General features: G+C 31.3%; 2 protein-coding genes across 7 annotated transcripts in view; one reads left to right on the plus strand and one right to left on the minus strand.

Annotated features, from left to right (window-relative positions):
- Positions 1-70: 70 nt before the first annotated feature.
- On the plus strand, positions 71-3,671 carry Elp4 (Elongator complex protein 4). 3 transcript variants are annotated; one of them, XM_076396813.1, is made up of 8 exons: positions 72-316; positions 393-428; positions 488-603; positions 896-1,130; positions 1,261-1,395; positions 1,996-2,147; positions 2,210-2,438; positions 2,510-3,671. In XM_076396813.1, exons 1-8 carry the CDS (start codon positions 202-204, stop codon positions 2,593-2,595), a joined length of 1,104 nt encoding a protein of 367 aa, XP_076252928.1. In that variant the 5' UTR covers positions 72-201; the 3' UTR covers positions 2,596-3,671. The 3 variants fall into 3 exon arrangements, with proteins under 3 accessions (XP_076252930.1, XP_076252928.1, XP_076252929.1); XM_076396814.1 differs by having other exon boundaries at positions 72-304; XM_076396815.1 differs by lacking the exon at positions 393-428 and having other exon boundaries at positions 71-316; positions 464-603.
- Positions 3,672-4,259: 588 nt separating this feature from the next.
- The window catches only part of Fas1 (fasciclin 1 Fas1 domain-containing), a 559,086-nt gene continuing 539,433 nt past the window's right edge, over positions 4,260-23,912 (minus strand). For 2 of the 4 annotated variants that reach the window (XM_076396808.1, XM_076396811.1), the window contains 4 exons: positions 12,860-13,022; positions 12,508-12,706; positions 10,742-10,771; positions 4,260-6,946 (listed from right to left, as the gene is read on the minus strand). In XM_076396808.1, coding sequence (XP_076252923.1) covers positions 6,747-6,946; positions 10,742-10,771; positions 12,508-12,706; positions 12,860-13,022 — 592 coding nt within the window. In that variant the 3' untranslated portion in view covers positions 4,260-6,746. The remainder of the gene's footprint in view (positions 6,947-10,741; positions 10,772-12,507; positions 12,707-12,859; positions 13,023-23,912) is intronic. The other 2 variants (XM_076396810.1, XM_076396812.1) reach the window with 1 other exon arrangement.

Consider the following 23,912-nt stretch of genomic DNA (forward strand, 5'->3'; position numbering starts at 1 on the left):
TAACCCAATCTTAACAGATAACATGATAATTGTTTTAGAAAATACATAGTTGGTAATACAGTTGTCATTCTCACTTTATATTGGTAGAACCGTATAATTGATTAATCGGTTGTTGAAAGAGAAAGCAGGAAAGAATAAAATTCGTTGAGAAAGATCAGTGACCAGTGATTTTTCGTTAAAAAATTGTAAAGTGGATATTTAATGGAAAAGGGAAAATCTGAAAGTATTCCAGGGACTATCATAAGTACCCAAAATGGTCATTTATTAGTATCGTCTGGAATAGCCTCATTGGATGTAGTTTTAGGTCAGTTTTTAGGTTAGATTTTTTTCTTTGTTCTTTATAGTATAATAGATCTAAAAAAAGTTTTAAAAAAATATTAATTAACTTTTAGGAGGCGGTTTTCCTGTAGGAACGGTAACATTAATAGGTAAAGAGTTTCTAGAAGTCTATTGAATTAATAAGTTAATGTGATTAAATTAATTGTAGAAGAAGACTTCCGAGGAATTTATTCAAAAGTTATTCTTAAGTATTTTTTGGCAGAAGGACTATCTACAAAGCATTCCGTACTTATAGCTAGTCAAGATGTCAATCCTGCTAATATTGTAAGTTTTTTACTTTTTATTCAATTGACTAATGGTGGTGGTCACAGTTTTAGAGTGGCGGTTATTTTAGTAGAAATGTATGTAGTTATATAGATTCCTAACATATTTAAAAAATTACTTAGCTAAACATGACTCACATGATAAATTTATTTTGAGTATATTGTGCAAGATAAGCAATATTTTTGTATAAATATATCTTACAACATATATAGTTATAATAATCATCATTTTTGCTAATGTTTGCCTATTGAAATACTTTGTAAAGTTTTATCAATTGTACTATATTTTTTAGATTAAGGAATTACCTGCTGTGATTGAAAGTGATCCTGAACCAGAAGTCCCTTCAAAAGGGCAAGATGATAGTAATCAAATGAAAATAGCATTTCGGTATCAAAATATATCTTCAACCTTGAAAGACCCTAGTGTCAAACATATAGGTCATCATTATGATTTATCAAAAAGTATTTCACTAAGTGATATAGAAAATTCTGATATTTTATATTGGAATGGTCAAACTATACAGTCAGGTAAATTATCTCTTAATATGTGATCTAGTGATACCATTAACGTTAAATAACCTTTTAAAGCAAATTAATATGGTAATTGAAGCCCTAATTAGCTTGATAAAATTTGTTTTTATAGATCTTAACATTTCAGGTGTTCATTCATTTATAAATCCTGCATATAGTGATCTTTTAAAATCAATTAAAGATAAGATTAAGGAGGAAAAATTATTTTTGAAGGACAATCCTGAAAAAAAGACAATACTTCGAATAGCCATTCATTCATTAGGTAGGTTTATTGATGTCATCATTTGTTTCTAAGAATACTTTATCAGCATGTGTGTGCTTGTTAATACTTGTGGTTTCTATTATTAGAAGAAATCAATTAAAGCTTAATTTATTCAGAGTTTATTGGGAGTCCGAATATATTTTCTACAACTGTATGTATTATTATAACCATATTATAATAATGTTTATTAATTATATATTATTTATGCAATTCTGCTCTTATTATGTTGATAAGTCAAGTAAAATAGCTGAATAGCTTTTTCAATGAGAGTAATTTTAAAATACATTGTGTTTATGATATTTTAAATTTGGTTGATATTTTCGTTTTGTTTTTGTTATTGGTATTTATTAACTTTTTATCAGTGTGCATTATTATAATCTTTCTTTGTTGCTTTTTTGCACAATTTCTATTTTATCTTTGAGTTTTAATGCAATAAATCAGTATTTTACTAGTAGTGTAACTAAATGTATGTAGAACAATTCTACTAAACAAATAACTGCTTTTTTCCAGTCCAAATATTTTACGGTACCATTGATCTTTTAAGTTCAATTTTTAACACAGATATGTGCTTGAGATTAAATATTTATTGATTTATTTTAGGATCTCCCATGTGGCTGCCTCATAGGAAATCAATACATTCGATGGATAGTAGTAGCCAAGATTTAAATATGTTTATATTCTGCCTGAGGGCGTTAGTTAGATCTGCTCATGCTGTAGCTGTAATTACTGTCCCATCATATCTATATGATGAAGTAAGCTGACCATAAATCATATTACCAAAGAAAACAAACTAATCGCCATTGCATTCCCTCAGGATTCATTAGAAAGGTGTATTCATTCAAGTGACATATCAATGCGACTTCAATCTTTTACGGGTACTGAACTAGAAATGAATCAGAGCCTGCAAGATTACCATGGATTTTTTTATTTAACAAAACTAGCGGCAATAAACTCGCTAGCTTCAAGGCATCCCGGTTCCATGGAGCATGTGTTCAAACTGAGGAGGAAAAAGTTTGTTATAGAGCTACTCCACTTGCCTCCAGGTATTGCAGTTGTTTTCTGGAAATTGTGACGAGGCTAACGTGATTTTTTATTTCTTTTTTTCTTCCGGTAGATATAGGGGAGGACAACGAAACGAAGAAAGATAAAGTTCCGTCGTTAGGATGTGGAGGGAATAATAAACATTTGTTGGAATTTTAGTGATACTGTACCTTAATAAATTATTTTTTATTATTTATTACAGAGTATTATATTTTGGACAGTGACGAATAAATTTTTATATCAGTATTGAATAAATTCATTATGACTGGCTACAATTTCATCGTTAACACAGTTAGTGTTTTCTTTTGTATCGTGTTTTACATTTGGCTGTGTAGAAATTAAGATATCCGAGCTTAAGATAGCACTCGTGAGATATTCTCTGTGATTCTCTGTGAACAAAATTTCATTTTTATTGGGGGGAGTAATAATAAAAATTAGGGCTAGTTGATTTTACCTATTTTACTAGACCAATTTTTCTTATTGGTATATAAAAACTCATGTTGATATATCCTGTATGTTATTAATAAACGTTTTTTTCATTGATTCAAACAGTTGTCGCCTCATTCGTAGTAGAATTACACGTTTTTACATTTAGCTCACTGTTTTCCATTTCGTTTTATCTGAACATTTTATCGTTTTGTTTTTTATTGTCATTTTGTGTACCTATGAATACAAAACAAACTATTTAACTGTAACAATGAGTTTTATGTCATTTAGTGTTTATACAGTATAAGATAGTCAATATAACTGATACTAGATACTATTTTAACACAAATAACTATAGAGGTATAGATTATTTGTTTCATGGCAATGTTGATTAACCTACTAATTCGTTTCGTAAACAGTATTTTGTTTGATGGGTTTTATTTATTTATTTTTTTAGTTCATAAATATATTTTGAGCATGAATACTGTAAATATTATTATTAACGCAAATAGTTTAAAGCATGCTATTCATTCTTAAATAAGTCGTATGACATGGCCACTATATCCATTGTTGATCTCTCCAGTGTCTTTGTTATCTAAATCTCAAGTTAACAGGTACATACAACTTAGTCAAGTATGAGTAGCAAGTTTAAAACATAAAGAGTTATATTTGTACACAAATGACTACAGATCATTACAGTACAATTCCTGTTTTTAATGTTTTGAGTTTGAAAGATTATCATTCTCTTGGTAGTATTGATTAATCTGATTCGCACTCTTATTTTTGGTTGAATAAAACATTTTCTGTTATCAAACGTTTTATTTCCTAATGTGCTCCATAAAATTATGGCCTTAGTATGAGTTAACACAATTATTTCGTTCATTGCCGCCCTGGTTAAAGTTCGAATAAGGTCTTTAAATACGACTTGATGTCTTGCTTATATTAATATTATTTATTTTGAAGTGAAAAAATTAATCCACATCTCTTAAGTTGTGTTTATTTGCAGTAAATTTATTTTGTAGAGATTATTAGCTGAGAGAATATTTATTTTGTTTGGGGTAAGTCCTTTAAATGAAAAAATCAGACATAAAATTCGAATTTGCCAGAGTAGTAATTTTGTGAAGTCCAAATAAATATATTTTAAAGATACGTGAAGTGTTCGATGATCAATATTATCATGTAATTAAATTTTTTCATTACTGCTTTATTTAAAACGTTATTTTTAGGATAGAAAATTGTTAAATATTAGAATTAAAAATAAAAATAAAATATATTTAGGTTATATTGTTGACAGGATGTCTAATCTCAGTTAGAGCAAATATCGCAGGTTTATTTGTCATTCTAATGTTTCTTGGGATTATGAGGATTTTGTAGGATATGTGAATAAAAATATCAGATAATCGTACGGAGAGCACTGAATGTTTTATTTATACTATGTATTTACAGTAACGGTGTACATATTGTAGGAAAAAACATACGTACAGAGGAGACATTACCATTATATTAATATATATATACCCTTCATTTTATAACATTGGCAGTGCATAACACATCTTATAGACACATATGTAGATAACTATTAATACAAATAGTTCCTAAATACGTTTGAAGCTTAACACATGTATATTTTATCTAATCGTTATATAATTATTGTTGTTTACACATAGGAGATTTATTTATATTTTGATTTTAATTTTCTAAATGTTGAAAGAAATATCTCATATATATACATCTTTGATGGCGTACCTGCACAGTTATAAAGATAGGGATTAATCTTATTTGATATTGTTTAGATAGGTCTGTACCATAGGTTGACATTGTTGAAATCCAGTTTCTTTTAAATTACAAATTTCAGGTAATATATTTTATGACAATCTATATTTTCACATTTAGGGAATATCTGTTATGAACGGCAACATTGTATCTTCAAGTTAATCAAGGTTGTTAGATTTGCAAGTGTCAACCTGTATGTACAAGTATTTAGTGATCGAAAAGAGTATTGGCTATTAGATTTAGGTCTATTACATTTAACATCAATAACTCTTGCAAACATTTATGATTTTCTATCTACTAGTTGTATATCTTTGGTTTGAAAGATGGGAATAAATATCTACAGCGGTATTTATTTATTAGGTTATGTTTTTAAATTCATTTAACGCCATGTGTAGGTACTTATTCCGTAGGGTCTTATCCAGTGCTCTTAATATTATATATGTATAGAGAAAAAGCCGTTTTCTTAAAATTACTCTAAACTCTTTAAAATACTTAGGTCAATTTTAAGATATAAACACTGATTTCTTTACACATTCACACTTTATATACATAATAATTAAGCGAAAATAACCCTTGCAAATCACACACGCTAGAACTAATTTGGACATGAATTACTAATAAATTTTAAATTGTTTTATATGATTTCCGTCATAAAAATGTCTGGAAATACAGTCAAGTCGGTCCAAACTATATTGAGTCGAGTTGATTAACGTAAAATAATTAATAGTAGTAGATAATTGACAACGTCAATGTCAATGTCATTCCGGGAAATTCGTTACGTTAGTCAACCCGCGCTTCAAGCTAAGTTATATGAAAATGTCCACGATAATTAAAATCAATCTTAACTAATCATCATATTTATAATTTATATAAGTGGTATTCTACGAAAAATATATTATTTAATAATTTTTTTGGAATGTTATAGGTTTATTTTAATATCAATAAAGCATCGTAATTATAAATAATACGATAATTCCTCATAAAGAATTTACATAGATCTTAACAATATTATAGTTTAAATTAAAACGTTAGATTCAGTCATCTGTATTTTTTAATTATATAAAGGCATGATATATTGTTACTAATTTTTCTTTTCAGTACCAATAAACATTTCAAACCATTAACAGCTCACTAACAAGATAGATAAAATACATAATACAGGTTTTTTGGGTTATAATTTCGATTTCCAAACAAATTTTGTGATATTAATAACAGTTTGTAACGTTTTATAGGCAATTAATTATATTTATGCAAGTATCGCATATGTCTATTATTTATTTCAATCGCCAAATGCCGAAGCTACAAAATACCATGATATAAGGGAAACAACGTTAATATATTATTAGTTATAGATATTCATTGTCAAATATTTTTAATGCTGTTGTAATAAAATAGAGTGGTTTGAAACTATGGGGTATATAGGGTTGCATATGATTAGCTTTGTATTTATCTATCATTTTTCTGATAACATTATTTTTTCAATAAATATTGAAGTATATATTTCAAATTTTATATAGACTTATTTTGTTAATACGCAATAATGTTTTAGTTGAGTTTTTTGATAACTATACATATTACATATAACAATTTAGGTTATAATATATTATTAGTGTGTTGATTGGTCGTATTGTCGTCGGGGACAATTATTTTTGACAGTTTGAATGCGTTCATATGACAACTCTAGATACATTTAGAAATATATGAAAGTTAAGAAGTTAATACAGGATATTGAACTTAAAATATACCCAGTTTTTTTGGTGTGCTAATTACCAACTTATAGTTAGGTGCAACTTAGTTTTACATGATTTTTTTGCACAATCTAGCCCTTGTTCATTATTATGTACAAATAGCCTAACTAATTGGTATTTTATAATGGTAAATTGCATATTATTTGATGTTTGTCTTGGTAACAATTCCTTTTACAACCTTAGGAATAGTTTTCGTTCATAGGACTCCATTAAAAGTAAATAAAGAAATAATAAGTCTGTTTTCCATACAGATAATGTTGTTTAAATATGATATTCAGACTAAATCGATTTAAAAAGGAAGAAAATCAATTAAAAAGATTAGTTGTGAACGTAATTTGAATATCCTAGTTAACTGGTACGTGTTTATTGGATAGCGTACGTTATGACTAAGATCATAGCTAAAATCGAACCGAAGATTGATGGTTTCTTGTTACTGGCGGTGCTTACTCTTATGTCGTCTTTCTTCAGGAAGGGTACATCGATAACGTGAATAATTCCGTTTATACATTCAACGTTAGGGCGGAATACTGGAATTTTCATTTCGTTCCAGTGAATGACATAACCTAAAACATAGACGTTTGGATTAAATGACGTTGTGATGCGACATTTTGACGTTGCAAACTAATATGCTAACTAAAAATCGCAAAAATAACTAAAACATGTGCTTTTTACTAAAAATAAATTTACGGTTTCGATTATATTCAGTTAATATTTTAGGGAATTGTCATGCAAGCACCAACGATCGCATTTATATTGTTTTATTAATCGTCAAATATGCATTTACGGTAAATATAAACACATTTATTTACAATAGAGAGGGAGTTTAAAGCTTTAGTGTTGGCAATGTTATTTACATTACTTCGAATTTAGCCAAATCATATTCTCTACACTGGTTTAGCTGTACTATTTTCGCACAATTTAAATTACCATTTTAACGTAACGTTTATTAATGTTTCTGGTGCATTTGGTTTTACTAAATAAATACAATAGTTTTTTTTTTCAAAATTGCATTGTAAGGGCGGTATTTAATTTTTTAGGCTTTTTAATTTTTGTTTCTATTATACGGAACTATTCGGTTATTTTTGCTAGTTTTTCACTCAAATAGGTATATATTATATGGAGAAAACTTATAGAAAAGAGATTGAATAAACATGTTCAGTACTACTATATCTAATCTTTAATATACCAACTTTCACATTTGTTTAGTATTTCGAACAGTTATGATCAGAAGGGACCAATCCTGGTATATAATCTTGGTATGAACTTTACATTAGAATTGTAATAATGCACTTTTTACAACTTTTGCAATATATAGCCGAGTGTTATTCTACAAGATAATGATTTTAAGTTTAAATTACTTATTTTATTACTTAAGTTTTTACTCAAGTCTTGTATTTAACGTCTGATGATGCCTTTAAATGTAATTAACTAGAACAAAATGTTTAACAGTTACAGAAAAGTTTTCAACAGCAGATGGTGTTGCTTTTTAATTAATTATAGGTACATCAACAATGATTGATCTTTGATGTGAATCTAGTATTTCGGCACCAAAGGCCACCAAAAGTTGGACAATTATATATTAACATCAGAATTTTGGAATCCAAAAAAATGTTGAATATGATTTAGGTGATTTTCATATATAAAAAAGTTGGTTTATAAAGGAAAATATATCTATATATTTTCCATCAAGATAACACAACATTTTACAAGCATGACGAGTTTTGTATCAAAAAGAGAGTACACCATTTGTCTGTTTGGTTTATATGCCTCAGGAATAATTTTTATAATATTGAAGAATTATTTTGTAACTGTTGGGTAGTTTAAAATGGCATAACATTTTTTTGAAGTTGAATTGAAAGGTTATAAAAAAGTTTGGAAAAAGTAGTGGTGAGCGTTCAGAACATATAGCAGCAGTTTGGAACGATATTTTTCAAGATTGTTAATGTAATAGGGTAAAAAGATTAAAATTGTCAATGATAAATAGTAAAATAGTTTTGACAGTTTTTATCGCAATAAAAGGTAATATTTCCATTATTCTCTCTATTTTTGTTAAAAAATATTTCCGTTCAATAATAAATGAAGCATTTACTTAATTTAAAAGAGCTCTAATAGTTATTAATATTTATTAATAATTAATAATTAGTTAATAATAATAGTTAATAGTGCAATAATTTTTAATTATGCCATGAATTAGTTTTTTTTCCATGATTAGGTATATTTTTTTTTATAACATCTTTATTAGATACGCTTAGTACAATCTTAGTTATTATTATTACAATTAATTTATTACTACTTTTCCTATGTGCTTGGATTAATTAACAAACAAGACGAGTACGAGAAAATACATCAGTATGTATTCCTCAATTATAAAATTATAATTATTTATTAATTATTAACTTATAGCTATAGTTTACAATAATAATACACACTAAATGTTCACACAAGTTCGTATGGTTTTGTTCGTTTCAATCTCCTGACATCCTGTGCGCTGTCCAGCAGTTGTATTGCTTCCACGTTAGAATAATTTAGTAATCTTCTTTCGTGTTTCAAAGCGAAATCCTGCACAACTTCGCAAATCCATTTGATTTCCAGGTCATCGTGCAGTTCTTCATTGGTTACATAGCGATAGGCATTGGTAATCAATCGAAGAATCTTGTTTTGACAGCGCTGTATGACTAACTGATTTGCATTTTTAGTGCAACCCCATATTTGCACCCCATAGGTCCAAATTGGCTTTATAATTGTATTATAGATCAACCTCTTTGATTTTAGATCAAGTTGAGAGTATCTTCCGACTAACCAGTATAGTTGTTTTATTTTGGTTCTAATGTGTTTTGCTTTTTGTCTAACGTGATGCATGATTAGGTATATGTTTAATTTTTTATATAGTATTTATGGTTATTGTACATCTTTTAACATATTAAAATACGATAAAACATTTATGGGGCATTATTCCATTCCATAGAAAAATTCCATTCTTTTTTACAGATCCACAGAACCTTCAAATATAAAAGTAATTCTACTTCGTTTAAAATTATATTATCAATTGCATGATAATAGTATTCAGTAATAATTTTTTTCGTTTTCTTTTTTAAAGGCAATAGTGATGGAATATGGACATTTTCGTCTCGCTTATTCTCCGTCCTTTCCTCTCTTAAAATTTAGACAGGAAAGGGTTCGTTCATCTTCGTCTGACATCACGAATTGAACAAACCAGTCGAATCGTGCATTTGACTGAAAATAGTAATTTTGACGTCATAAATTTCGATGATGTGAGTACACTGTTTTATTGAACGGGCTATAGACACTTTCCTCGAGTGTCGACTCTTGATAGATGATGAGGAATCTCTCTAACTAGAGCATAAATATAATAAAAGAGCACGATACATTAATAAACGTTTTTAAAACCATTTCACGCCATACGACTTTAAAATATAAATTTTATTCTACATATTTAAATTGTGCAACTAAATAGCTATACATACCTGACCCAAAATTGCGATTTAAACCTAAAATAACATGGTTTATTAAACGATGGATTTGCTTTTTGTAGCCGACAATAGATACATGTATAAAACGAAGCTTCGTTCGAAAGCTTAAACGTGTAAATAAAATGTGGCGGCGTGTGTGTGAATGTGTGTGTGGGGAAAAAAAGCGAAAAAGTAATTTGTGAACTAAGAGCAGGTCGATGCCCAATATCATGTATATTTATTGAGACCGAACAGTTTAGCCATGTATTTATAAAGCTTTTGTTTATTTATCGAATATCCTGTTTTGATGAAAAGTAAAATAAATGAAAGGGGTTCGAATAAACGGTCGTTTTGCCTTGCTTTTAGCGGCGTGAATTATCTATGAAGCTTTTAATGAACCGCACTATTACAAATCTATTTTTATTTCGAAATTTTTAGTTACTTTAATTAATATATTTTTTTAATATATTAATTTTAATTACTATTTTCAGTCGCTAGTTTTTGACTATCGACTGTTCGATTGTTTTCTGTCGATAGTTTCCAACGTTATTGCATTCATCGAAATGATTCTAAGCATTACAGACGTCTTTTACTGGAAATAAATATACATGATAATGAGTATTAACAGATTTATTATTAGTGATGTTATCAAGGTGAACCAAAATATACCGACAAAGTGATACGGGGTGTTTCACGCATAAATCGCCATATGTGCAAATTAATTACTCCCAATTGTGATATCAATTTTTTATTCAACGTTTATTATTGACTATATTAGATTCAATATTATTAATACTACGTCATGTTAGACAGGTACTAAAATACTTGATACCACTCTTAAAACAGGCACACTCGAATAGTACTGGAGCACAATTAGCGTCGACTTACTTGTGTTGTCTGAGTCTGATGTGGGGGTTTCTGTATGATGAAATAAAAAAAGAACAACGTTTAACGAAAACATAACATGGATGGAAATGAACAAAACCAAATAGATGAAGCAAAGATGATGTAAGACATCTTCGGCATATTATGATATATTATTGTGTATCGGAAACATTTGTTTGTAATATGAAGTCTTGATGTTCCCGATACTGCTCATGGTGGCCACAGGAGAAAGGGAGGAAATGTCAGCCATTCGTCTGAATGGGATTTTTGATGTCATCTATTATATATAGGTTAGCTGCGTTCAATAACAATGTAAAGATTTTTAGACTTGCTCTTGTTCTTCTTTTAACAATTCAAATCAATTAATCATGTCTCTGGTTAAGCTACGAGTAAAAAGAGTAGATCTAGTCATCAGAGGAACTCTTGAAATTTGTCTAAATATAATTATAAAAATCGTTATTTAGCTGTTGTTCTTGTTTTAATCAATCAAGTATTTTGTCCCTACTTTTGGAGATTGGTTGTATGTATATTTTGGGGTTGAAATTTTGCGAATAAGTTGTTAATTCATTATTCTACAATGTTCAAGACTAAATCAATATATTGTGCATTCTTGGATCTATTTTTAAACAATGTAATAACAGGTGGGACAAAAGTCCCGCTAACATAATGATTGCGCGCCATCTTGGTTATGTGACGTCTAGTTCAGTTTCGCTTTAACCATTGTGTTGTGTAGATGTCGAAATTTTTTTATGGATAAATCAGATCACAATTTATCGTTTACATGCGAATTTTCGACATCACAGTGCGATAGCAGACAGTCCTCGTTCTAGAAGATAACGGACGTCTCGTAACGCTGAAAATGTTACTCTGATGCGCGATAGTTTTGCAGAGTCTCCAGAAACATCATTTCTGCACGCAGTTTAATGCGAATTTTGAAAACTGATTTGAAAATGTTCCCGTACAAAATTCAATTAGTTCAAAAATTGCTACCGAGGGATCTTGATTAACGAGTTGAGTACAGTAATGCAATCCTAAGGCTGCCAATAAACAGAACTGTCGTTTTTGAGGAACACAGAATTCTCAATTAATTATTGAAACATCATTGCATCTACTAAAAATAACAGTATGGTGTGGTATTCATGCTGGAAACATCATTGGTCCCAATTTTTTTGAAAATTACCAAGGTGTTGCGATTAGTGCTACTGCTGAATGGTACCAAGACATGATATAATTACACAACTGCATAAAAATTCCAATTGTTTATTACAAAATGAAACAATATCAGGAACAACACCTACAGTATCAAAGTAGTTGAAAAAGGTGTGATTGTCAGGAGAATTAAAGTTGATTTCTTCAGTTGTTTAAACATTTATGTAAACTTGTATCAATATCAATAGTATATAATGTAAACCAGATTTTACTGACCTTCTTTTCTTCTGACGTGACTTGTTTGAAGTTTGCTTATCTGCATTTTTAATAATTCTCTTAGTTTTCGATAACTAATATATTTCGAGCTAACTTTGGAGCTATTTTTGTTTGACTTACAGCATCCCTAATATCGAAAATATTAAAAATGGTTGATGGTTATGACAATTTCCATGCTTTAAACACGATTTTTCTACTTTATAATTTTTTTTGTATTTTGATATATGTATGTGTGATATCTATATTTTATTTTTGTTTATCACAATTTAAATTGGTATAACATTCCTCCCATCCCCACTGCTGTTTTTAAAAGATATTAATATATGATTGGGTATAAAACTCACTGTTGTCTTGTCGCTCTTCAACGTAGAGCTTCAAGGAACCTCTCAGGGTTGGCAGTTCGACATTTGGTGGTGGACGAACAAAATGGTTGCCGGTTCCATAATTAGGCATGCTTTCGTTGACCATAGATAACTGTTTGATCCTTTCCATGGTGTATGGTTCGTCGGAAACAACCAGGTGTCTTTGGAGGGTATTTGTCGCCTGAAATATTTTATACATTTTGATTGAGTATTGGGGCCGTTGTTGGAATTATATTTAGAAGAGAAAATAGGAAAAAATGTTAAAGTTATTCCAGAAGGAAGCATTTTGGAGCTATAGCTACAGTGACCTGTTAATGAGTGAGATTTTACTTACATGATAAGCATAATCTCTCATGAACAATACTTTGATAGCTGATGGCATCACGACTCTGGCATCACTCCAAGCCTTGTCACGTGGCACAAAATAGGTGAACTTTTTGTTGATGTCGCCGAGTTGATTGTTAAATCCTTCCAGGTTTCCAAGACTGTAGGTATCTCTGAAATCAAAAGTTTCCTTGATATTACCTTAAAAATAACGGATTGTATGTATTTTGATCAGCAATCTCTATTAGCAAATAGAATTAGAATTATTAAAGTATACAACAATCTGGTCTATTACATTCGAATAATTTGATTGTATAGTACTCTAAAAGAAGTTTCAGTAGTTTAGTAGTTATTGAATCAACTGCTTTCAGATATTTACACGCGATAGAAAATGTACAAAACCATGAATTTGCCTATCGATGTCAATTAAACATGAGTTAATGACATAGTTTTGTATGAGTTCTGAAGGATATATTATTGCAGCTTGAATGGGAAATTCTGCCATTCATTGTTCCTAATTTCGGGATTGTTGAACAAGAACGAGGATATAATGAGACAACAATAAATATGAGGCGTTCATGTTAGGCTTATCAATCAAATCATTGAAGGATTATTTTAAATTTGAAGCTTTATTGGGAAAAATCGAAAGAACGATGTATGTTTTGGAGTTATCCACTAATTGACACATTTTTTTGCTATGTTTATAAGAAGTGAATCGCTACTCAGATTGGCTTCAAATCTTCGTCTTCAAGTTTCTTTAGTTTTCTATAACGCTCATTGTCTTTGATGTCGAAATCAACACTTCTAAAATGGTGAAACCAGTATTCACATATTGAAATCGATGAAGCATCGTTGTTACAAGCTTCACAGAGCATTCGATGTCCTTAAGCCATCTTTTTCTTCGAATAGAAGTAGAAGGTAAAACCTAGCGTAAGTATTATAGCGACCTTGAGGTATGTCGAATTTTACATCGTGGAATAACGGTCCACAAAATACCCAGAAATATAATCCCAGATGTTGAGCACGGGCAGGGAGTTAACAGTACCAATTACGAAATGATAACGTTTATCTGGCAACCCCGAGACGTTTATCTGGGATGTTATTGAACGGTACTTTCGATCATTCAGTCACTGTCCAGAGTTCAGTTTAGACGTGCCACCATCGACTGCTCAAGTCTCGTCAATAGGTAAACCCAGCGCCGATACCCTTCATTTATTTGTATTTCCTTAATATTTTATATCGTCAATAAATGACGGTGATATAATGTACCACCACTGTTTCATTTCGTTTTACCTCCATTCACTAAGCCATATTATTTACCCTAAAGTGCGATTTACTCGGTACAAATTCAGGCATTTTTGAAGTTGGTTACAAATGTACCTGATGCAACTTAATGCACAGTGACAACATCAGTTATAAATATTAAGGAAAAATATTGAAAGGGGATGAGACTTAGAACATTTATAAAAGTATGTCATATAGTATGAAGAACCCTCAGTTATTTTTAATACGAAAATAATCCCTTCAAATTTTGCTTAATATCTACAATGAAGTTTGGATGAGGGGATATTTGCCTTTGCGTGGAAGCAGTCGCTATTAGTCCCTATATATAAGCCAGGTAAACCACGGCATTTACACAGGCCTATCGCGTTAACCAGTCACCTATGTAAAGTACTTGAGCGCATGGTCTGTCATAGGTTGATATATGTGATTGAAAAGCAGAGACTACTAAATAATCGTCAGAAAGGCTTCATTAGAGGATACTCTACACTAGATCGGGTTTTAGAAGGACCTTTGTGAGGCATCAATATCGATAGCATCCTGAAACAACTATCTAATTGGGAAATAGGGGGCATAATGTTCGATTTCATTGCATCCTTCTTGACTAACAGAAGCTTCCGGGTCAGGGTTAATGGAGTAATATCTACAACATACCACCAAACAACCAACGGTGTACCTCAGGGCTTCTGTATTAGCCCATTAATATTCATAATTGCTATGAACTCCATTAACAAAGTAATTCCGACTTGTATCAACGCCCGAATCTATGCAGATAATGTGGTTATCTACCACAAACATACTAACCATAACTACAGTCAATCCCTATTACAGAATTGCCCTGATGAACTGCCTGCGTGGGCCGGACGGAATGGGTTGAAGTTCTCAGCAGAGAAGACCGTGAGTGTTCACTTTTGTAGATGGAGGAACTCTTCGCGAATAGCAACATTAGTGATGGAGAGTAACTGGACCAGTATCAGGAAGAGGCACTTAAGCCCCTCATTAATCTTTCAGAGGATATGTAAAGGATTAGTGATTGTGATCCCAGATGCAAAATGTAGAATCACTAATATACCACCATGGCAGTTCCCAAGAATACACATAGATCTCTCTATGAAGGTTCTGAATAAGGAAACAAATAGTTCTTCTACAATAAAAAGCTTCTTTAGACAGATAATCGAAGACAACTATTCAAATCATTTTATCATCTACACGGATGGTTTAAAACGTGAGCACTTTGTGGGTGCTGCTTACACGTCTAGTCTACTCGAGAGACACTTTTGGCTTCCATCATTGACTAGCAATTTCACCGTTGAGCTGCTGGCTATATATATGGCCTTATCTGCCTTGGAAGAATCACAGATTAGTGAATCCATACTAGTAGTAACGGATTCAATGAGTTCCCTAGAGAGTTTAAGATCGGCAAGGTCAGTCCACCCTCTGGTCACATACATCAGAGAGATACAGACAAAGTTACAATTTAGGGGTGTAAGAATAACATCAACCCCTCCCATAAAGGAATATCTGGAAATGAAAGAGCCGACCATCTGGCAAGCAGGGAAGAGGAGTCGATCAAGTTAAACGAACTGTTTAGCAAAAAATGCCAAAGTATATATGAAGGGACTAAATAGGCAATTGACCCAATTAGAATGGGACCTTGTAAAAAAAAAAATATGGGACGTCAAGAGGATCTTTTATCAATCTATAGACCATAATAACATGAGTACACGCAAGTCAAGCGTCCTTGCACGACTGCGAATGGGGTACTGTAAACTGACACATGAATATTTGTTGAAGGGACAGAGCTCGCCCTTATGCGATTTGTGCCAGATTAAACTTAGCGTCAGACACATCCTACTGGACTGCCAAAAATATGATGATTTGAGGAGACAACTTGAGATGCCGACAACAGTGGAACAATTGGTCCAACTTGAGCAACTGAATCTGCTGATTGACTATCTAAAGACTATTGACCTACTTCAACACTTGTAACATACATTTATTATTAGGTAATTGAAAAATGTATTGTATATTTTACTGTTTATAGTCTACTGTGTAGTATTTTAAGGTGCTAATGTTCATATAATGTATTGTAATTCAATCTAAATAGCCCAAGAGCCCAATCCTTTCAAATTTAGTATTAATCTATATACTTATTACTTAATGCACAGTGACACCATCAGTTATAAATATTGATGAAAAATATTGAAGGTACATAACTTATTATCAAAGAATCTCGGAACACTTTTTGCTGCCTTGTCATATTAAACGACCAAGAATTCTTCCATGTCTCCTTCGTACGAGAGACACAGCATTCCGTCGAAATAATTTGTTTGTTATCTGCCAATGACGCCATTATTCGGCTGCGTAATCAACTTTGCCTTGACAAGAACAAGCGAAACGCTAATAAAGCAAATTCTAAAATAACTCCGTTTGAATAAAAACCGTTCTTTGTTTGACAATCATTGCGTTGTCGCGTTAAATCCAGTCGAATTTACTGGGCGGCATTTAATTCATTGTCGGGACGGAGATTTACTATTCCCATGTTAAACAATTAAACAACTGATTGAAAATGTCCGAGTCATAACAGATCCGAGAAAAATTAACGATCCTTTAGGCCCTGTTTTCTATTTTACCTCATTTTTTATGTTAAAAGCACTTAAAACTGGAGCCCTTTACATTTAGTCCTTGTTGTACTTAAAAAAACACGGTCCAGAGGCTTGTTAAGAATCTTTTGATACACAGAAGATGGATAAAATAATATGAACACCTGACATATAAACATTACTTATTTACTACTAAGGTGTTCTTTGAGTGGTATGTAGCGACCCCTACGACCCTTTAGGCCACCACGCATTGACCTATAGTAAGTTCAAGCTACGCCGCTTAATTGGTACCACGCGGTTTCCGGCTATAAAAGACCATCACGACGACGTCTCGGCCTCCTTTCTTTTCTCTACCCCCTTGTAGCTGTACCACTTCCACAGCGCTACCGTCAATTCTCCCGTCGACCACATGTATCAATTTAAATCGAAATAAACAAGTATTTCTTCAACCAGAGCTTTTTGTTCTCGTGAAAATTCCTTCCACAAATAGTAGTGAGTGTTCCGATAAACGACCGCATCGACAGCCACACATTCTGACCGACGAGACGAACATTCCTACAAATAGAACGTTTGAATATATTTGAACGGAATGTTGTCTCCTTTTTATACCAAAACATCCGTCAATTGCATCAATAGTGTAGAAGATGAAATTATACACTTCATTCTTTGCTCTAAAACTTTCCATAATGCTTCAGTTTTGTTGAGGTCTGATTATGCTGGCCAGGGAAGATGTTTGATTATATTCTGACGGTCCTCAAGACAAGATTGAACCTTTTGGATACTTATGCTGGTTCTAGATCATTGAGGATATCGAGATATACAATGGCAGTAATCCGGCCAGTGATGTGAACGGAAGGATCAGCTGAACACCACGATATTGACGCCCAAATCATAGATATCAATTGGAATCGCGCTTGATTGAACAGGCTTAAATGTAATTAGAGGTCTAATAGCCGAAAAATGTAAACTTAGAAAAAGATGGTATCAATTCAGAAGCCCATCTGATAAAACCGAGCTTAACAAAGCCACACAGCAATTAACAAAGGAAATTAAAAAAATCAAACACGCATCAACCGCTGTATTCCTTTCGAAACTCTCTGGGAATAGTAATGTCGGGTATTCAATGTGGAAAGCTACTAAATATCTTCAACATCTCATAGTTTAAGTGCCTCCTATTAGGAAGCCTGACAGGAGGTGAGGTCAATAATTTTGAGGAGGCAAATATATTTGCAGAACACCTGGAAGAAGAGTTCTACCCAATCTAAGGACCTACCTTGCCTCAATTTCAATAACTGTTCTGAGGGGATTGCAATGGTTATTCCTAGAGAAGTGTCCGAAGACATTAAGCACCATTTTAATTTGAAAAATGCACCAAGCAATGATAATATTGCGGGAGAGATTCTTAAAAGTTCTTAATTAAATTAATAAATATCATTCCTATTTCGTTATTGCCTATTATGAGTTGTTCTTTTTGAGAAATTGATTGTGAAACGTCTGAAATCTATTATCGAGCAAGGAAAGCTGAAAGAAAGCTCACCAGTTTGGTTTCAGGAATGCCGAGTCAACAATTGCCTACGTATATCTAATTACAGATGTGTCCTGGATATATTTGCCGATTAAAAGAGGACTAAATTTATTCCAAACCTCTGTGGCGATATGGAAAATAGGAGGCTAATAGTATATGAGAGCAGTAAAATTGCGATGGATCGTCACCAATGACAAAACTTAGAGAAGGATGAATATATGAAATGTCCTGCGACAACAACAGCAGCTTATTGGTTTAGAAGCAGATAATCCCCTTCGGCTAACATTTTAATAAAATACTAATGAAGAAAACTAATATAGTAAACTAGCGACCCGCCCCGGCTTCGCACGGGTGCAATGCTGATACTAAATTAAATACACTACAGAAAAAATATGAACGTTGTATATAAAAACATAGCGGCCCGCTCCGACTTTGCACGGGCATAAAATATATATGCCTATGTCACTCAATGAAAACATGATTAAAATCGATCCAGTATTTTTGGTTCATTCATTACTGCCCTTGGCTTGCACGCATTAAATTTGGAGTAAAACAATTCCTCATCCCCTATATTTACTATGAAGATTTCCTGCTATCTTTGGAATATCTAAATTCATACAATTTTTATTACATTACACATTTTTAAACGCAAATTTTAAATTTGTAATATCTCCGAAAATATTTGTTTAACTTACATGCTGTAAGGAACCATACTGATCTATGTTAATTGCACACTGTATTTAAGGTACTTAATTCGATAAGGATTAATGCCGTATTGCTTAAAATAGCTTCGTAAATAAGCCATTTTCTCACGTAAAAAGTAAACAATAAAAATGGTTAATGTGGGTTATCCCTAAAAGATAAACATATACCATCGCGGACTTTTTTGTAGACCTTTTTAAGGTGTACAATACTGTAGTACATTAATTTGATCTAACTCGTAGGGTTAGGCAGCGTTTTTGCTAATTGCTAAATAAGCCTAAAAAAATAGGTTAATTTACGACATCACGTTAGAAACCTCTAAAATTAGCAATGTTGCCTTAGTATATTAGGCATGTATTATACATATAAACCTTCCTCTTGAATCACTCTATCTATTGAAAAAAACCGCATCAAAATCCGTTGCGTAGTTTTAAAGATTTAAGCGCACATAGGGGATATAGGGACAGAAAAGGCGACTTTGTTTTATACTATGTAGTGATATGAATAAATGAAGATGGTGTTAAAAGAATTATTATTTTTTTAACTCTGTTTAAACTCATGTTTTATAGTCTTCTAATTACACATTTGTTTGTTGATATGTTTTAAACAACTATTTTTACATTTACCACCGATAATGATATTAAGAATTTCAGTTTGCTTTGCGATATAAATCAGTGGAATAATTAACCTACACGTAAAACTAGTAATGCAGATGTATAAGATGGTGATTGATGGTCCAGAACATTATTCCTCTTGATACAGTTTCTTTTGTTTGAGGAAGTCGTAAATTGAATTGCTTAAAAGAATATTCAGTCAACATTTTCATCATAAAATTAATGAAAAAAAAATGAAAGAGTAATCTATGAAACGAGAATAAATTGTTCCAATAGTTGTTCGAGAATAAATTATATGATAATAAGACCTCTGATCTTTAGAAGCAGGTACCGTATTAATCTTTCCGACCTACTTGGAATCGAGATACTTTTTGGTCAAGTCATCAAAGACGAAAATAAACAAAAATCGCATTGAGAAATCTCTGGAAATATAGCCTGCTGCCTATATTGCCTCGAAAAGTAGCGGCTATCACCAGTACAGTATATACTAATTTATATATTATTATATATTAAAAAATAAGTTATAGGCCTAATATATTTTATACCCAAAATTATTTATTTCTCTTGAGATACTTATGATTATTTATTTACGTTTAGTGATACGTAAATCTGTTCTATTAATTATTAAATATCATCGCAATTAATGTAACTCCTCGAACGCAAAAGCTTTTCTGTGTTTGTTAACATCAGTTACTATATAGAAAACAGTAGTTCCAAACAATGCATTGTGTCGTTACTGACGCAATGTTGCATCTTGTTGACAGTCTAATGAATACGTGTCGTCGCTGTTTGTGCATTAATCATTCAACGTGCAGGAAAAGCCCAACGAGTACACTGCAAAATGGAAATTGTCAGTTTTCCTTTTTTTTTCGATGTACTAATCGCTATCAAAATGGAGATTCAATAGTAGCGAACAATGTTAAAGGCCTTTTTTTGTTTACTAGCATTATTTCGTTTGTTAAACAACTGATTGTTTCAAACAAATGATGTAAAAATGTATTTTTTTTAATTTTGAGGGATATTGACGATTATTTGTGAAATTATTTTATGGGTAGTTTAATGAATATGGTTCTCTGTATATTCTCCATATTTCTATAAGTATATCACTTGATTGTGGATCATTGGAGAAATACGAGAGTTTAATATATCATATAATTTTGTTATCATTACCTCGAATCAACACTCTTTCAAGGTGGATTTAGACTTTTCTAAGAATATATATTCGATGATTCAATAAATATATTCATTTACTTGGTTTCTTTCGGCCACTGTAAGTCGATTTATTATTTTCTACTACTCAAGAAGTGTTTTTTTTTTCAGAATGCGAGGAGTTTGGTGTGAAACTTGATTATTATATATCCCGATGAAGTATAGATTATCAAGTGCAGTAATAATTGATGTCGCAAGTTAAAAGAGTGCTTATAACCACATAGTTTGAATCGACTAATGCATTTTCTATATCCTTCTTGTTTATTGTTATCTTTTTTATTTTTCTTCCTGAAATATGTTGTAATTGTCAGTACTCTAATAACATTTTGTACCCATATATTTTTAATTCTTACCATTTATTTCTACACTTTTATTTTCGGATATTTTGTAATTTTTTTGTATCCATATATCATATATTCATTTATGTACTTGTATTTCTGTATATACTATTGTGATTAAAACATGTGATTCGAAATATATGTTATAAAAAAAGATTATTTTGAATATGATGCATTTATGCCAACTTTTTCTCCGGAACAACTGATGATTTATACTTTCGGAGTGGCCATTCTCTTCTCTTTTCATTAAAAATTATGTTCTAGAAACGGTTTCTTGGGCTTAGCGAATAGTCCAGAAGTTCAACATAGCTAAGTTAGACTAATATGGCGGTTTTGAGTCTAATAATTGAAGAAAAACTCGTTAAGAACCAATGGTGCGGGAGAACATATTATTAATAGTTATCGGTTCATAGAGCCTGTCTCTTATAGCGAATATCATTCAGGTAAATTCGCCCGATACTTTAAAATAGTGATAGAAATGTGACTGTAATAATTATAGAGGGGTTACTCTATAGTGCAAATCCATGAAAATATACGAGCAAATTATACAAAATCGTTTATAATTAGATCAGAATACCTAGAAAATATCTTAAGTATATAGCGTGTACTAAGGCAATATGGAATGATAATGAATAAAAGCAAAATGAAAGTATTGGTGATAGGATACCCTGATACGACGTAATTATTCATATAAGTTTGGGAAAAACTGTGTAGTTAAGATTGGGAATAGTATTGTTATTATTTTGAACCTAATGGTTCAAGGCGGGAAGTATGTTGCGACGCAAATTTATTATGAATGGTTGGGACAGCTTAGGACAGTTTATATATATATATAAATATCCAAATTGAGGGCCCAAATAATAATATCATATAACAAGTAAATGCGTTTAAGTATATGGGTATAGAAATTGAAGATATTTGAAGTTATAAGATGAAAATTAGTACCAAAATTGTGAAAATCATGAATTTGTGCTGTCAAGTTCATTAATAAAATAAGTAAATTAAGTAAAATTGAAATGTAAGTATATAAAGCAACTTCTAGGCCAATCCTAATGTTCGGTTGCGAGACCTATTTATTGTCAAAGAGATATAAAATACCTCAGAAGTGTCAGGTAAGTAATAAAGATGGACAGGACGAAAAGTAAAAAATAACTTTATCTTATCAAATCCTAGTATTTGTTGATCATACTTATATACATTTGAACATGTATTTTCATATTTATATTTATACTTTCCATTATTTATTATTAAATGTAAACCGCTACAGGAAAATAAGTTTAAAAATATGATGTAGAATTTCGAAAAAATATAATTTATTCCAATTTTAAATTCTGACGGCATCAGTTAATTAATTGTACCGTTAAAAGGTAAACAAAAGGTGAGCGATATACCATTAAAAAGACGTGCCGTTGATGAGGCCCGATAGATTAGACCGGAAGCCGAAAATTGATTTTCTTGGTTGTTTTCGACGCCTATCGCGTCTTTTTGGTATTGTTTATTGTGTTTTGTCATCCTTGAGATTATTTTTGAATTATTTTTAGCTGTATTGTTATCGATTACCTGGATATACTAAGCTATTCATATAATTTAGCTGGTTTCATATCTTAAACTACAGTTCTTTATACAATATCTCTTAATACCTTATCTAAACCTCTTTGTCTTACTTACTTTTCTGAATTTTTCTTTACTTGAAAGGTAACTTTAATAAGGAACAAGAACATTATCGAAATTGACTTTTAACGGAGAATAAGAAGGAAGTAAATGATGTAACAATTTGTACTCACTGATTTATTCATTTTCAGATTTTTTTAAGTAAAATTTTTTTTCTCTTTTTAAACTCAAGTCTTTTCTGATTAATTTTTTCATTTAGTTAGATTACAAAGTTTTAAAAACGTTGTTAATCTGTTTTGCAGTCTGGAGGTAATTTGTGATGAAAATAATTTTTTAAACTGTTGTTAGGTCGATTTCTGGACACTAACTAGCGTCACACTCAAAATGCTTCATTTACAATAAACATTAACCGCTTAATTTCATTCAGGATTATGATCATATACATACGTCTTACTCAAGATGCGAATAATCAAAAGTTCCTAATTCCTAAAAATTTGTGACGATTTTAAAGTGTAAAATATTTTAAATTGTATTCCAAGTTTTCGTATAATACTTAATAAATGCGGTGTCCGACTTCAAAGAACACCTTTTGCAACTATATTTACGGTTAAAGACCAAGTATTATGAATCTAAAGAGGTTTTGAGAAAAATAATAACTCTCAAGGAAGGAAAGGCACCAAGCTATGATCTTATCCACGTAAATCTTTTGAAAAATCTATCACACAAGGGCTGCCTGCTTTCAGCTCAAACATTACCCAGTACAATAGAAAATTTGCCCAAGTCGTGATGATGCCCAAACGAGATAACCCACCACAGGATAGGACCTCGTATAGATCTATAAGTCTCTTACCAGTGGTTGGTAAAATAATGGAAAATGAAACAGCACGTAAAACAACATAATCTCTAGTCACCAATTGGGTTATGGATTAGGAAACAAAAAAAATAGTTTTCTCAAACCTTATACTTGAATGCTCAAAACGTTGATTAATTTTTCACGTGTGTGAAACTTCTAAATTCTCCATATTACTCCTAAAATTTCGTCTAATATAACAAGAATAGAAACATTCACTGTGGTTGGACGAGTCATTCAATAAACACCACCGTATAAATCCAAAAATATTTATTTCATTCGATTCATTGATTTCTACTACTCAAGAAGAGATTTTTACTCAGAATGCGA

The sequence above is a fragment of the Rhynchophorus ferrugineus genome, unplaced genomic scaffold (genome assembly GCF_030347505.1).
Source record: "Rhynchophorus ferrugineus isolate W39M unplaced genomic scaffold, kcgeb_rfMv2 rfM2, whole genome shotgun sequence".
In the NCBI taxonomy this organism is placed as follows: domain Eukaryota; kingdom Metazoa; phylum Arthropoda; class Insecta; order Coleoptera; family Curculionidae; genus Rhynchophorus; species Rhynchophorus ferrugineus.

Bases quoted from the DNA above. Each gene is read 5' to 3' on its own strand.
- Elp4 (XM_076396813.1), top strand. From the start codon at position 202: ATGGAAAAGGGAAAATCTGAAAGTATTCCAGGGACTATCATAAGTACC. The intron at 1,396-1,995 runs GTAGGTTTATTG...GATTTATTTTAG, and splicing joins AATAGCCATTCATTCATTAG to GATCTCCCATGTGGCTGCCT. The intron at 2,148-2,209 runs GTAAGCTGACCA...GCATTCCCTCAG, and splicing joins CATCATATCTATATGATGAA to GATTCATTAGAAAGGTGTAT.